The sequence below is a fragment of the Python bivittatus genome, unplaced genomic scaffold (genome assembly GCF_059951505.1).
Source record: "Python bivittatus isolate LINGU-HERP-01145 unplaced genomic scaffold, Pbiv_v1 ctg000020_np1212, whole genome shotgun sequence".
NCBI lineage: Eukaryota > Metazoa > Chordata > Lepidosauria > Squamata > Pythonidae > Python > Python bivittatus.
In genome coordinates, this window is record NW_028277030.1 from 123,915,288 (window position 1) to 123,928,643 (window position 13,356).

Below are 13,356 nucleotides of genomic sequence, written 5' to 3' on the forward strand. Positions count from 1 at the left end.
GGCTGTTTAAGAAACTACAGGAACACAGTAGCTTTCAAAATGACACGTAGGTAGAAGTCCCAAATATGGATAACTGTAAATAGGGGCAAGGGGGCTTTGGAGTAGAGTAGTGAGAGATGTAAACTAAGGCGGGACATCCGAGAATTGTATTTAGTGTATCTGATAGGTTGTAAACTCCATAGTACCTGACCAATGAGGAACTGGGGAGGGAATTGGGGAAGTATAAAAATTGTAACCAAACTGTGTTCAGGGCTCCCGCTGCCTTTCAGGCTGGAGTCCTTTTGTTCTGGTACCTTAATAAAAGCAACCCTTCATTCTGCACCTCGTGTTTGGATGTCTTTTGGCTTCGGCACCAAGCTCAGACCCGTTTTGTGGCGCAACATAATCTTTCCCTGTAATCCTTGGTAGATTTTGTTTTTTTTAAAATATTCATCTATTTTCTCTGACGAAATGTCATGTCCTCTGTATAATTTTTTTAGATTTTTTAAAATCCTGCCTATATTATTTTTATAAATAACTCAAGCCAGATAACATACCTAATATTCCTTCCTCCTCCTATTTTCCCACAACAACCCTGTGAGGTGAGCTGGGCTGAGAGAGAGTGACTGGCCCAAAGTGTCTTAGCCGGCTTTCATGCCTGAGGCAGGACTAGTCTCCCGCTTTCTAGCCTGGTGCCTTAACCACTAGACCAAACTGGCTCTTTATTAGAATAATACTGATGAAATGCTTTTTGTATTGCCACATTATCCATTAGTACAGTGTCTCCCTCTTGAAATTTCAATATCATTTTCTTTTCTTGACCACACTGACTTATGATGGCAGTTGAGGCAGTCCCAGTTGCCGTTGTTAGGTGAAGCCTGAGCTGTTGCAGCATCCTGGGGTCACATGATCACCATTTATGATCTTTTGCCAGCTTCCCCATTGACTTTGCTTATCGGAAGTGTTATCAATAAAACCCAACTCAGGTCTTCAGAAGCAGCAAAGTATTTATTAACGTTTTTGCAAAAACAGGTGCACACACATTAGCAATGAGGTAGACCCAGATCTTAGCAATTGGTCTTCCTTATATTCCCTATCACAGATGCGAAAAGCCCTGCTCCGGTTCCCCATTGGTCAGGTACTAGGGAGTTTACAACCTATCCGATACGCCTAAATCAATTTCTGGAAGTCCCGCCTTAGTTTACATCTCCCATTACTCTACTCCAAAGCCCCCTTACCTCTATTTACAATTGTCCATATTTGGTACTTCTACCTACATGTCATCTTAAAGGCTACTGTGTTCCTGTAAATATCTGGAGTTTGTGGTTAAGCTAACTGCATCCTGTTGCAGCCATTTACCTTCTTCCCTTTTTCTGTTTTTCCAATTTTTCTTGAATGTAAGATTAGGTTTCTTTGTTTCTGCTTGGCCAAAGCTATAACTATTATGCCATAAACAATTCTCCATATTCATTTATCTCTTAAGTTTCTGTAAAAACAACACACCTACTTATATCCTATTTCTTACGGAAGGTTGCAAATGGCTGCAACCTTCATGTCACCACAGGGAGGCTGCGATGGCTGCAACTAAGAGGACCTGTCATAAGTCCCCCTCATTCAGTGCCATCATAACTTTGAATAGTTGCTGAACAAGTGATCATTAACCAAGGACTACCTGTAAAGTGTTTGGAGACAAGTCCTCTGGTGTCCTGCTTGTGTAGACAAAATGAGCAGCATCTTGAGAAGGGAGAGAAAACTTCTAAGTTGCAAATGGGATGGAAATTCAGGAGTTCCCTTACAGATTTTTCTCCAACATCTTGCATGGAGAATAAAGGCATGTTTTCCCTATCCCTGGGGTTGGGTAGGGGGTTCCCAATGATTCTAAAGTCTTTTGCCATGTCCTTGCCTATCTGGAAGGTAACCTAATCTGTTTTTATTTTTTAATTAAGATTCTTGTGGGAAAGCTGGCCCACACGTGGGTATGCTAATGTATGTGGCCTTCAAAAGAAAGCATGTGGAGTTTCGGGGTAATGTTAAATTTGTGTGTTCTGGTGCACATGCTTAAATGCCCACTAAAATGTCTTCAGGGCAAATGTTGATGTATACTCTTGGTTCCTTTCTGCTGATGTTGAGATTCAGGAAGTCCTTTGGATGGAGGCAACGCATTGTCTTCAGAATCACTCTGAAAAGACCAGAGACTGGCACCAGAGGGTCCTTCCCCCCCCCCCGCCTCTGGAGGACGGAACCCCTATTCTGCTTCATTCCTGAGATAAAATAGGGGCCCGAAACGCATTTTTCGCCGCACTGTTTTCCTGCTGCTGACTGAAATGCCCTGTATCTCTCGCCATTCCAGGTCACGCAGGCGGGGAGCGGAGATGCTGAGGCTTGCAGACCAACCCAACGGGGGGACAGATTAGAGGAGGCTACTCCCGCCGCAGCTGATTATTCCTAACCCGGAAGGACTAACTGTCCTCGGCTCTCCGTTTCTAAACCAGCCCTTTGGCTCACAGCTGAGGGCGGCTCTTTTGACGAGAAGCCGTAGCGGGAGCATCTTCGAGCAGCGCCTTCCCGCTCGCTCGGGCCTTTGCTTCCTCTTGGGGCAAAAGGCGGGCTCCTCCTTCGCCCGGAACTGCACTGGGACGGTTGCCCCGGAGCTGACTGGGCGGGGTCGTAGATTTCGCGCGTTGCTCAGCCAGCGTGACGGAGGAGAGGAGGTGCAGAAGCGATCGCCTCGTTTTCTCGGCGGCGGCGGCTTGTTTTTTCCCGGCCGCCGCCATGTCCCGGCAGAGCAGCCTCCTAACGTTTTTCTCAAAGCCTGCGGAGAAGAGCGGCGGCGGCGGCGGCGGCGGAAGCAGCAGCAGCGGCAGCCCCCCAAGCGACCCCGAGAGCCGTCCCAAGGTTTCGGCCGGTGCCCCTAGCAGCAGCCAGGGCAGGACGCGAGCGCTGCCCGTGGATTGGTGAGCCGTGGCCCAGCGCCAGGGGGAAGGCAGCCGGGGCCTGCTGTGGGGTGGCTTCGTCGTCCCGGGGTCTTCCACTTAGGCCTTAAGCAGCTTCCGCCTCCAGGAGCGCGCGCTTAGAGGGAGGTGGAGCGGAGAGCAGGCATGGCGAGAAAGAAAAATGTGTCCGGGAAGCGGAAAACAATAGAGCGCTGGGCGGGGGGGAGGCGCCTCATGCGTGCAGCTGCTCGTGCAAGCCCCTCGTTGACACTTCACTTGCCGCTATCTGGAGCCATCTCTTCGTTGCTGGAGGGCATCGTGGTGATATAATAGCCTGGCCCTAGGCCAGAATGGGTAGATGAAGCGTAGAACTGCTTACCTAAGGTAGAGTTATTCAGTGAGATTGATATGTAGGCCCAGCACAGGGATTTTACAGTATCGCATTTAATTTCATCATCCATTCCTCATTCATTTCTCTGGCATTTTAAGTCTTAAGGAATCAAATTCTTGTGCCCCGTTGAATACAGTGGAAAATGCTTCGGATTACCCTTGCAGAGGACAAGCTTGTGAGTTCTTGTTGACTTGGTTTGTTCACCTGGCTTGTTCATCTGATTGTATACTGATTGTGTGTATCTCATTGGAATGAAGATGGATAGTGGTAATAAGTGTTAGTGTAGCTTTTGAGATGAGTGGTACTGCACAGTTTATCATTTTTGAAAATATTATTCAGTTGTCTTGTAAGTTTAATAGAAAAGTTGATATAAAATGAGTTACTGGAAAGTAATATATAAGGTAGGGTGGGTAGTGGTAGCATAGTACATACATGGAAAAAATAGTGATTTTGTAACATGGAAAAATAGGGCAACATTATGGTTAAAATCTTACATTCAATTCCATTTTTTTCTGTGGTGTGTTTATTCACTTTTCATTTTGTCTATCCTACTCACCTTCAATCATAAATATGCATAGCAATAGCTATCTTAGGGTGATACCTGCTTTGGAAATGTTAGTGCTTCAGAGCATTTCCTTATTCTTGCCTTTTTCATAGTCAAGTTTTCCTTGAGCCAAGCTGGACTCTTGGTGACTATTCTGTCAACAGTGCAGAAGTGGTTTGCCATTGTCTTTTTTCAGATTTTTTTGTTTTTAATTTCCTGATCTAGCCTAAAAGCCAATTTGGTGTTGTGGTTATAGGCACTGGACTAGAAACCAGGAGACTGACTTCTAATCCTGCGTTAGGGACAAAGCCAGCTGGGTGACTTTGGGCCAGTCACTCTCAGCCCTAGGAAGAAAGCAGTGGCAAACCACTGCCAAGAATGTTGCCAGGAGTCAAGACTAATTTGAAAGTGTGCACACACAAAATCAAGTCTAGGGTCCTATTATTATCATGGTTTCCCACCCAAGAATTAAATATATCTGACCCTACTTAGTTTTTTCAAGTCCATCCAAGTTCACCTAGGTCCTTCCACTTGCATGGTGTAGAAATATATTGACTGGATTTGGATACCATACTAAGATAATTTAATTTGTGTGGTTTAATGTTGTTTTGCCTTTATAAACTGTTGTTCATGGGTTAGTATCTGCATGAACTCCATCTATACAAGCTGATTCAATAAATCATCGTTAGACCTAATTGTATAAAGATGATATGGCCTACCCATAATTTCCATGATTGTAGTGTAATTTGCCTGATTAAAGTTTTTCAAATCATAATCTGCTTAGTATTGAATTAACAGGAATGAAGGCTAAGAGTTCATTGAATGTTACTTGAAACCCATTTGCTCTGAAATGAAAAATTTGTTGTCATTTTTTAGAATATATACTTTTTTTTGAGAGGGAAAGTATATTCTTTTGTAGAATGCTTAGATTACTTTGTAGTTTGTGTCCAACAATAATGTCTTCCTATTCAAAGGCAAGGTGGTATTTTTCAATCTTTTGGTTGATCACCTAAGTTTCAGAACAATCATTCAGTGTGTTCAAGGATGCCTCCTATTATAAACAGAAATTATTCCAGAAACTTGATCCTTGGGTTTCTTGTTTGTTTAAAGAATAAGGGAACAAGATATGGAGAATAGTAATCTTTTTATCTCTCAATCCTTTCCTGCTCTTTACATGGAAATATCATCTCTAGGAATTCAGTCTCTGTCACAGACAAATATTGACAGTTCTGTGGGTGATGTGGGTCTTCCAGGCTGTGTGGCCGTGTTCTGGAAGTTTTGGTTCTGAATGTTTCGCCAGCATCTGTGACCGGCATCTTCAGAGGACAGGAGCACAGACAGAAGCAGTTCTCTGTGTGCCCAGGATGAGCTCTGTGCTCCTGTCCTCTGAAGATGCCGGTCACAGATGCCGGCGAAACGTTAGGAACCAAAACTTCCAGAACACGGCCACACAACCCGGAAGACCCACATCAGCCATCGTATTCCGGCTGTGAAAGCCTTCGACAATACATGGACAGTTCTGTCTCTGGAACAGCTGTAGTGCTTGTTTGGTAGTTTGTTATACTTTACTGCTTTAATCAGTCTATCAATAGGTATCTGCCTCTTTTTTTCTTAAACATTTAAGCTATTTGGTTGAAGAGGCAAAACAGTAGTGTGGAATCAAAATGCAGGACACAATGCAAAATAATCAAGGCTTCACTGCAGTGTTTATTAGACAGTTCGCACTGGAGGGGACCCACCAAGGGTTAGTGGGAGACATTACCCTATAGGCAAAATGGGTACCCTGGTATTTATACATTTCTACAAGAAGGGGAAGGGGAAAAAACACATACGCATACATATTCATATGATGATGCAGGCATACCTAAATAAGCAATACTTCTCAAGTTACTTTCTGCCCCTCTGTTATCTGCTATCTACAAGGACAACTGCTATCTACAAAGAAGACAATAGTGTCACAGAGAAGAAGAAACAAATTAGTTCAAGGTGCCAAATGCCAGGAAGAAGATATCCTCCCTTAAGTTGCTATGGGGATGTTTGTGATAAGGAATTTACAACCAGCCTAGTTCATACCAGCTTCAACATTCCTTTATATTTCAGTTATATTAAGGCGATCCCATTCATCTGAGGCCTCTAAAAACTTGCTTCTTTCACCCCAAGGTATATTCGCCTCACAGTAGGAAGGTCTGTTCTAAGGTGCTAAAATCAGTTTTTTAAAAAAAAAAAATGGGGGTCCTTTAATGCAGATTTTTAAAATTTAAATCATTTTTACATTTTTTTTTCCTCTCAGTTACAGAACAATTTTGTTGCAGTTAAACATAACTGTATGATTGGACATTAAGAAGATAAATAGTTTGAAAAAAATCCTTCAAATTATGGATCTGGAAAGGGTTACAAAGAGTAACATGGACTGCAAAAGAAACCAGTCAGTTCTGAACCATCTGCTTATGATGGTCAGAAATAGAAACTCACATACTTTAGGCTTGTTATGCAAGAAGATAATAGACTTGGAAAAAAACCTATGCAAACCTAAGGTCGTGGGAAGTAGTAGAAGGGGAAAACAGTGAATAAATGTATTGTCAGGATTATGTGATTGTCCTCCAAAGAGTTAAAAGCAGACTGACATGGCTTGCATTTTTCCATGGCAGCTGAGTAACATTCTGAACTTCCAGTAGCAATACGTTTTTAATTATTTTAAAAACTAAAAAGCAAAGAGACATTAAAATATATTAAAGCATCAAAACTTCATTTAAAAACCAAACACTAAATTTTAAAAGGCCAATTTAAAAATATATTCCTTTTTGAAATGCCTATTGAATGGGGATCAATCTTGGCTCTCAGGGAAGAGAAAAAAATACTGGTTTGGACTAATACAGGAGAAAACACTTTCCTGTGTACTTGGCAAATGGCCTCTTTGAAGAAAATCTTCCCTGAAGTTATTAATAATTGAGTTATGTAATAATGAGACAAGTGGTTCAGCAACCACTGCTTAAACTATTTAAATCTTTAAGGCTTAAGGCTTATACCTTTAATTGCACCAAGGAAACAACAGGGAGTCAGTTCATTTCTATTAATATTGAAGTGATACTGTCATTATTTTATATCAGTAGCAACCTACCATTAAGAATTCTGGAAGTACAGGTAGCCCTCACTTAGTGACCACACTTAGGACCAGCAACTCTGTTGCTAAGCGCTGTGGTCATTAAGGGGAAAATCACATGACCGCAATGGACTTATGACATTACTTCCCATTCAGACGTTAAGTGAGTCACCATGGTTGTTAAGCAAAACATCACATGACCACGACTTGTGATTTTACTTCCACATTCTCCATTAACTCTGCTTGTTGCAAGCTGTTTGGGAAGCCTGCAAATGGCAACTGGGGGACACTGTAACAGTTGTAAACACGAGGATTGGTTGCAAAGCTGTTATTTTTTTTACACCATTGTAACTTTGAACAGTCACTAAACAAGGCAGTTGGAATAAGAGGACTACCTGTAGCCTCTTCAGGACTAGCCCTGGTTAAATCCTGGGCTTTTCTTTCAAAGCCCAATCACTCAGCCAACCAGTCTCTAAACTTAGTGATGGCCAGATAAACCCAGAGGTTTATTTATTGTGTTGTACCTACTGCCACTGGTAGGACTTGTGTAAAATGATAACACTTGTTGCTGGACTCTCCAAGCGATTTTTCCTTAGGCTGCCTGCCAGCCAGATGTTCATAAGACATAGTACTGGATGTTCAATCCCACTTGTCTTTTGGGCTTATGTTCAATAACTACTATGCATTTCTAAGGGTGGGAAGTCTGTTCAGCTGTCCTCAGTCTATAAGAGTTGTGCAGTTGCACTTGTGTTCAGGCATTGGATAATTCCCAGTCAAATTCCCATTTTATGTCTGAGCGGAGAATCGGTGCAGATAAGAAACAAGTCACATATAGTATGTGTTGCTGAGAGGGAATAAATGGCTGAAAGTTGCTGTAGTGATTGAAAACCTTGTCCACAGAGTTCTTTGTCTTTTCAGTATCCAGAATGTCAGTTATACCTTCCTGGTTCAGGCCATCTAATTGGGTGCTTACTTTGTCTGCTTTGGGACTTTCTTTCTCTTAGATTGGTTACTGTGCAGCTATAGTTGACAGTCTTATCTCATATGTTAATACATATTCTGCAGCTAGTATCCACACCAGACAAGCAGTTTTCCAAGAACAAAGCTAAAGTTCATATTACTGGCTGTCTCATCCACCTACCTCTTTCATGTACCTTCTGCAAGTAGACTTTCCACTGCTTGTGATTTCCCCATCCCTCATCAGACAGCAGAGAGAGAGATAAGCCACATGATATGGCCTACTTACCTGGGCTTTTTTACAAGAGCATAGTTAGTTCTAACATGTGCTTTTTAAATGCTACTATGCAAACATTGATAATATAGTATGAAGCAACACAATAAATCAATACTAATTCCAAAAACCATCAATAACCAGTGTAAAATAAATGATAGCGATCTAACAATGAAGTAACGAAAGATTGGATTACAGTTCTGACTTTTTGCTGTTCAGTAATTTATTTAGTCAATTTATATGGGTGCCCATCTCACCAGAGTGACTGAATAGCTAACAGCATATAAAAATTCAATATGAACATATAAACCACAATATATATAATGGCCACCAAAGTAAAAACAAAAAAATGCAGCAATTCAAAACACAATCTCACTAACCACTTGACACCCCTCCCCCTTCCCATGCCCAGGAACGCAGCAAGGTTTTCAAGGTTTTGTGAAAAGCTGGCAGGGTTGGGGCCAATCTAACCTCAGGTGGTATGGAGTTCCAAAGGACAGCTCTGCGACAAAAAAGGCATGCTTTCTGGGTCCTGAAAGATAACACTCTTTAACTGATGGGGTCTTAAGTGTGTCTCTTCTGCCAGACCAAATGTAGTAGAAGCAGTGAGGGAGAGGTGCTCCTGCAAATGACCAGGCCCCATGCCATGGAGAGCGTTGTGGGTGACAACCAGCACCTTGAATTGTACTCAGAAGCACACTGGAAGCCAGTGCAGCTTGCAGAGCAGAGGTGTAACCTAAACTCACTAAGGTGCACTCATGACTGCCCATGTTACTACATTCTGAACCACTTGTAGTTTCTGGGTGTTCTTCAAGGGCAACCTCATGTACAATGCATTGCAATAATCCACTTGGGAGGGGCTAAGACTTAGGTGATTATAAGCAGTGCCGACTACTCCAGAAAAGTTGTGCAAAAGCATTCCTGGTCATGGCTACCACCTGCTCCTTGAACAGGAGCTGCAAGTCTGTTTGGAGTAGTACAACCTCTAAAGATGGCAAATCCCCAGATTCACAAGATCCTAGAGTCCTAGAATTCAACCTACTTAGTCTTGCTGGAGTTGAGCTGAAGCCCATTCTTCCCCATCTCCATCTAGACTATACAAATGATTATAGCTTGAGATATGCAAAGACAGGCTAAATTGCCATTTCTGGTTACCAGAATTGTGATATTTTTTAAAAGTTCACTGACTCCCAGTGCCTCTGGGTGGTTTATAATTGTTAAAACATTTAAAAACAAAGAACAATACAAAAAACACAAAAACAGCACAAGACAAAAGATCAGTGATGGTAAAGAAAGCAAAACTGGAAGGAAACAAAAAGGAAGAAAGGGGTTTCAGTCATCCTCTAGGTCTCACACACAGCCCCATCCAAAAGTTAGCCAGGATTCTTGCTTTTTTGTGAAACCATCAGGAGTTAAACCACTACTTACAAAGCACAACCCTTGTTTGGATGAAAGACTTCAATCTGCAGTCCACTTTGTACATCTTCAACTGAGGGTGGGGACAGGTTGTTTCTACAGCATGACCAATTTTCAGAATTCCCCAACCACCATAGCCATAGCTGAAAATTATGGGAGTTAGTCTAAACCCCTGGAGAGACATACTTTTAAAAAAAAAATCTTAGATTTATTTCCCATCTTTTGTACAGGAGCTCAAGGCAACATACATAGGATTCCTTCTTCCTATTATTTTCTCATAACTGTCTGAGGTAGACTGAGAATGACTGACCTAGAGTCATCCAGTGAGTTTACATGGCTGAGGGTGGATTAGAACCTGGGCCTCGAAGTTTTCAGGCCAGTGCCTTAACCACTACATCACACTAGCTCCCTTTAATTTATATTCTGATTTCCTGTTATTTAGGAAATAGTGCTATATGATGCTGCTTCTGTGTGAGAGAGTGTCTTGTTTGTGAGAGAAAGGCTGATCTGTGCAGATAAGGATCAATTAATTTACAAGTGAGGTATTTTATTTATAATATTTGCAGGCAATTATTACACACACACACACACACACACACACACACACATATATATATATATATGCAAATATGACATATGTGGTGGCAGAAATTTCCAGGATTGGTTTTAGCTGAGATTGGCAACCTTAGGTGGGAAAGTGAGGCATTGCACAGGATTTGTCATCCTTCATCCTACCTGGGGAGGGTGGAGAAAAACACTCAAGCAATGAGTGATTAATGATCGTCACCAATGGCTGATAGGGTCTTCCGGGCTGTGTTCTGGATCACCAATGCTTTTTTTTCTTCATGAGTTTGTGATAGTCTTTGGCACAAACAATAAATTATTTGATGACTTAATTGTGTCTACTACTCAGTGATTAGTTCCCTTCACCCAGGAACCTACAGATCTTAATGGTCTTTAATCCACCCCAGAATAGGAATATTCTTTAGCAGCCAAAACTGCCCAATTTCAGCCTAGTTTCCCAACTAGAACCTTTTCACAGTTTCAAAACTCCCCTTAGCTCATCAGGTTGTGTTCATTCCTCCCTTATGCCCCCCATGAGAGCTCTGTGCATATGAAAAGCCATTTTCTGCTCAGTGCTTTCCCAGACCTGAGTTCATCACCCTCCAAATAAAGCTTGTGTGTCTGGGAGATCAAGTGACAGCATGGCAGTCAGTGAGCTGCTTTAGAACAGACAAATACGCTGCAGCGGTCAGCTTATCAGGATAGGCTCAGGACTATGACAAACACACTAATTTTTGAAATCAAAGCTTTTATTTCAAATTCTTCAGATTTTTTTAATGCAAGATAATGAAAATAACCAAACACAGTTAAGAGAACAATATAAACCAAACTGAAATGCAGAGGTGGGGAAGAGCTAAGGAAAAAAATCAAGGGCTTTTTATCCCTTTGAAGTCAAGGCTGCTATAACTCTCTCCCCTGTTTCTTGTCCTTGATTGGTTTCCTTCTTTGCCTGCCCTGGGCCTTTCCTCATTCAGGTTTGGATACTCACAATAGCTGTATGGGGCATTGTTTCATCCATTAGTAACTGTTTCTGTGTGAAAGTTTACTTTTGAAGAACTGGGACAAATGCCTTTCATGCCTTTCAATTCCTTTTTGTTACAGTATTTAGCCTCAGCTGCATACCTTGTTTTTCTTCAGTCATTATCTGTTTCTCCAAACATACTCAGCTTCTTTACTTTGGTACTAAATTTACCTATTGACAGTGCAGCTACTTCATAAAATAACGCAGGGAAGGTTATGTGAGCAAAATAGGAAAAAAAAACAGATTTATATTCTGTGAGAAACAAACCTCAAGTTCCAAAGAATTAAGACAAAGATCCAGTGAAGCAGCAAGGCATGACCATTTATTAAAAGAGTACGTTGTTGCAACAGCGGGTGTCCAGCAAGTAGGCACACCCTGTGATAAGATGCATGCACTTTTTATTCCCTATGACCGAGCGAAAAGACCCTCCTCCATTTCCCCATTGGTTAGGTACTCAGGAATTTACAGCCTATCCGATACGCCTAATACAACTCACGGAAGTCCCGCCTTAGTTTACATCTCCCATTACCCTTATTTTAGAAGCCCCTTGCCCATATTTATTTATTTCCTTCTATGGCAGTTTTTGACATTAGCAGTGAGTGTGCTCAGCGATGTGGTTTACCACAAAACCCACTCAGGTTGGTTCGTTAGCTCTCTATTCAGAAACTCCTTTTACCAGTTGCACGAGCTTCCTTCTAAATTACTGCATCTTCTGCATTTCAGCTCTCCTGCTCATTTTAAGCAATCCAGTACTACTTTATGCTAAGACTTCCCTATGCAATTGAGGACTAGTAACTTAATTGTATCACTATATATGTTTTGCTTAGAAAAGCAGGGGTCTGAGAAATCCCCTTTCACTACTAGTTGCTCATTAGAGTTTATTTTAAAGCATATACTGTCAAATTAGTTTACTTGCAAAAACAACATTTTTATTATTTCTCACATATTCTAGTACCATTACTTTGTTCATGGTAGCGAAGCACCTTTGCTGTATTTTTCCAATACCTGCATTCCTACAATTTCTGCTGAGAACATTATATAATGTTTATAAAATACATTTTAGAGAGGGACACTTTTAACATCTCAGTCATGCATTGATGCAGGTGAGGGTTGGCCATATTCCAGAATGTACTCTCCATTCACTTCAGACAACAGGAAACTCTAACAGGCTTGGCCTGCATCCCACGCAAGCTGAAAGCATATCCAAAAGCAGCCATCCACAACCCAGTGTCAAGATGTGTTGGATTTCACTTCCTTCGTCCCGACCCAGCATGGCAATACTTTGAGGCTTACATTTATATTTAGTGGGTTCTTGGTTTGGGGATACTGCTAGAAAGGAGTTCTTTGAAATCTGCAGTGCACAGAGGTCTCTGTTTTCCGCAATTTTAGCTTTGTGGTATATTCCCATGCACTTCCTTTCTTTTCCATTCACATTATAGATCTACTTTGAAGTTCAACTGATCACCCAACGCCTTTTTCAGTGGGTCCATACTGTGGCTCAGCTAGTCCAATACTTTGGAATGTCCTGCTTGGGCTTCCCACGCTGGTGGCTGGGCCCTGGAAATCAGTCTCTCCCTTCCAGAGATCTCCCTGCTAAGCCTGCTCAAGGGATAAGGTGATATCTCTGTCAGACCACTGGGGAAAAGAGGCACCATACCAACACTCTAAAAGAAAATGGTTTATTGGACAAGAGCTGTTGGACTCAACATAGCACATAGGAGAAGATCCCAGACAAAAAGAAGGCAATATGTTTTATACCTTACACCGTCCAGTAAGATTTCCTATTCTTTTAGGTACAGCAGCAGGATAAACAAAAAAAGGGAAAGCCATCTGTTCTAATATTATTAGCAGCATAGAAATGCATGCTCAAGCAGTCTATTTTTCTTACTGATTATAGATACATAGGGTTTTTTTTTCTTCCCTGAGGCTCTCATTTTCTGCACATGGAAGTTCCCATGCTTCCCACAACATAAAGGAACATTCCAAAATCTAATTATGATATATGATTGGAATACAGGTATCAAATCAATAGCAAGATAATTAAATTTAAAAGATAGGCAAGTTAAAATTAAATTTTATTTATTCATATTTCAGTATGAAGGCTATTGTATTGTTGAGCTTCAATAAGAAAATTATGGAGTAGTCTTTGCCAAATCAATATGCATGTCTTGTTGAAT

The 13,356-nt window shown here is 41.5% G+C and overlaps 1 protein-coding gene across 2 annotated transcripts in view; it reads left to right on the plus strand.

Annotated features, from left to right (window-relative positions):
* The first annotated feature begins 2,483 nt into the window (after nt 1-2,483).
* Nucleotides 2,484-13,356, plus strand: part of MSH6 (mutS homolog 6) — a 40,524-nt gene continuing 29,651 nt past the window's right edge. Inside the window, exon 1 of one of the 2 annotated variants that reach the window (XM_088149099.1) lies at nt 2,484-2,933. In XM_088149099.1, the coding sequence (XP_088005225.1) occupies nt 2,752-2,933 (182 nt within the window). In that variant the 5' untranslated portion in view covers nt 2,484-2,751. The remainder of the gene's footprint in view (nt 2,934-13,356) is intronic. The other variant, XM_088149101.1, reaches the window with a different exon arrangement.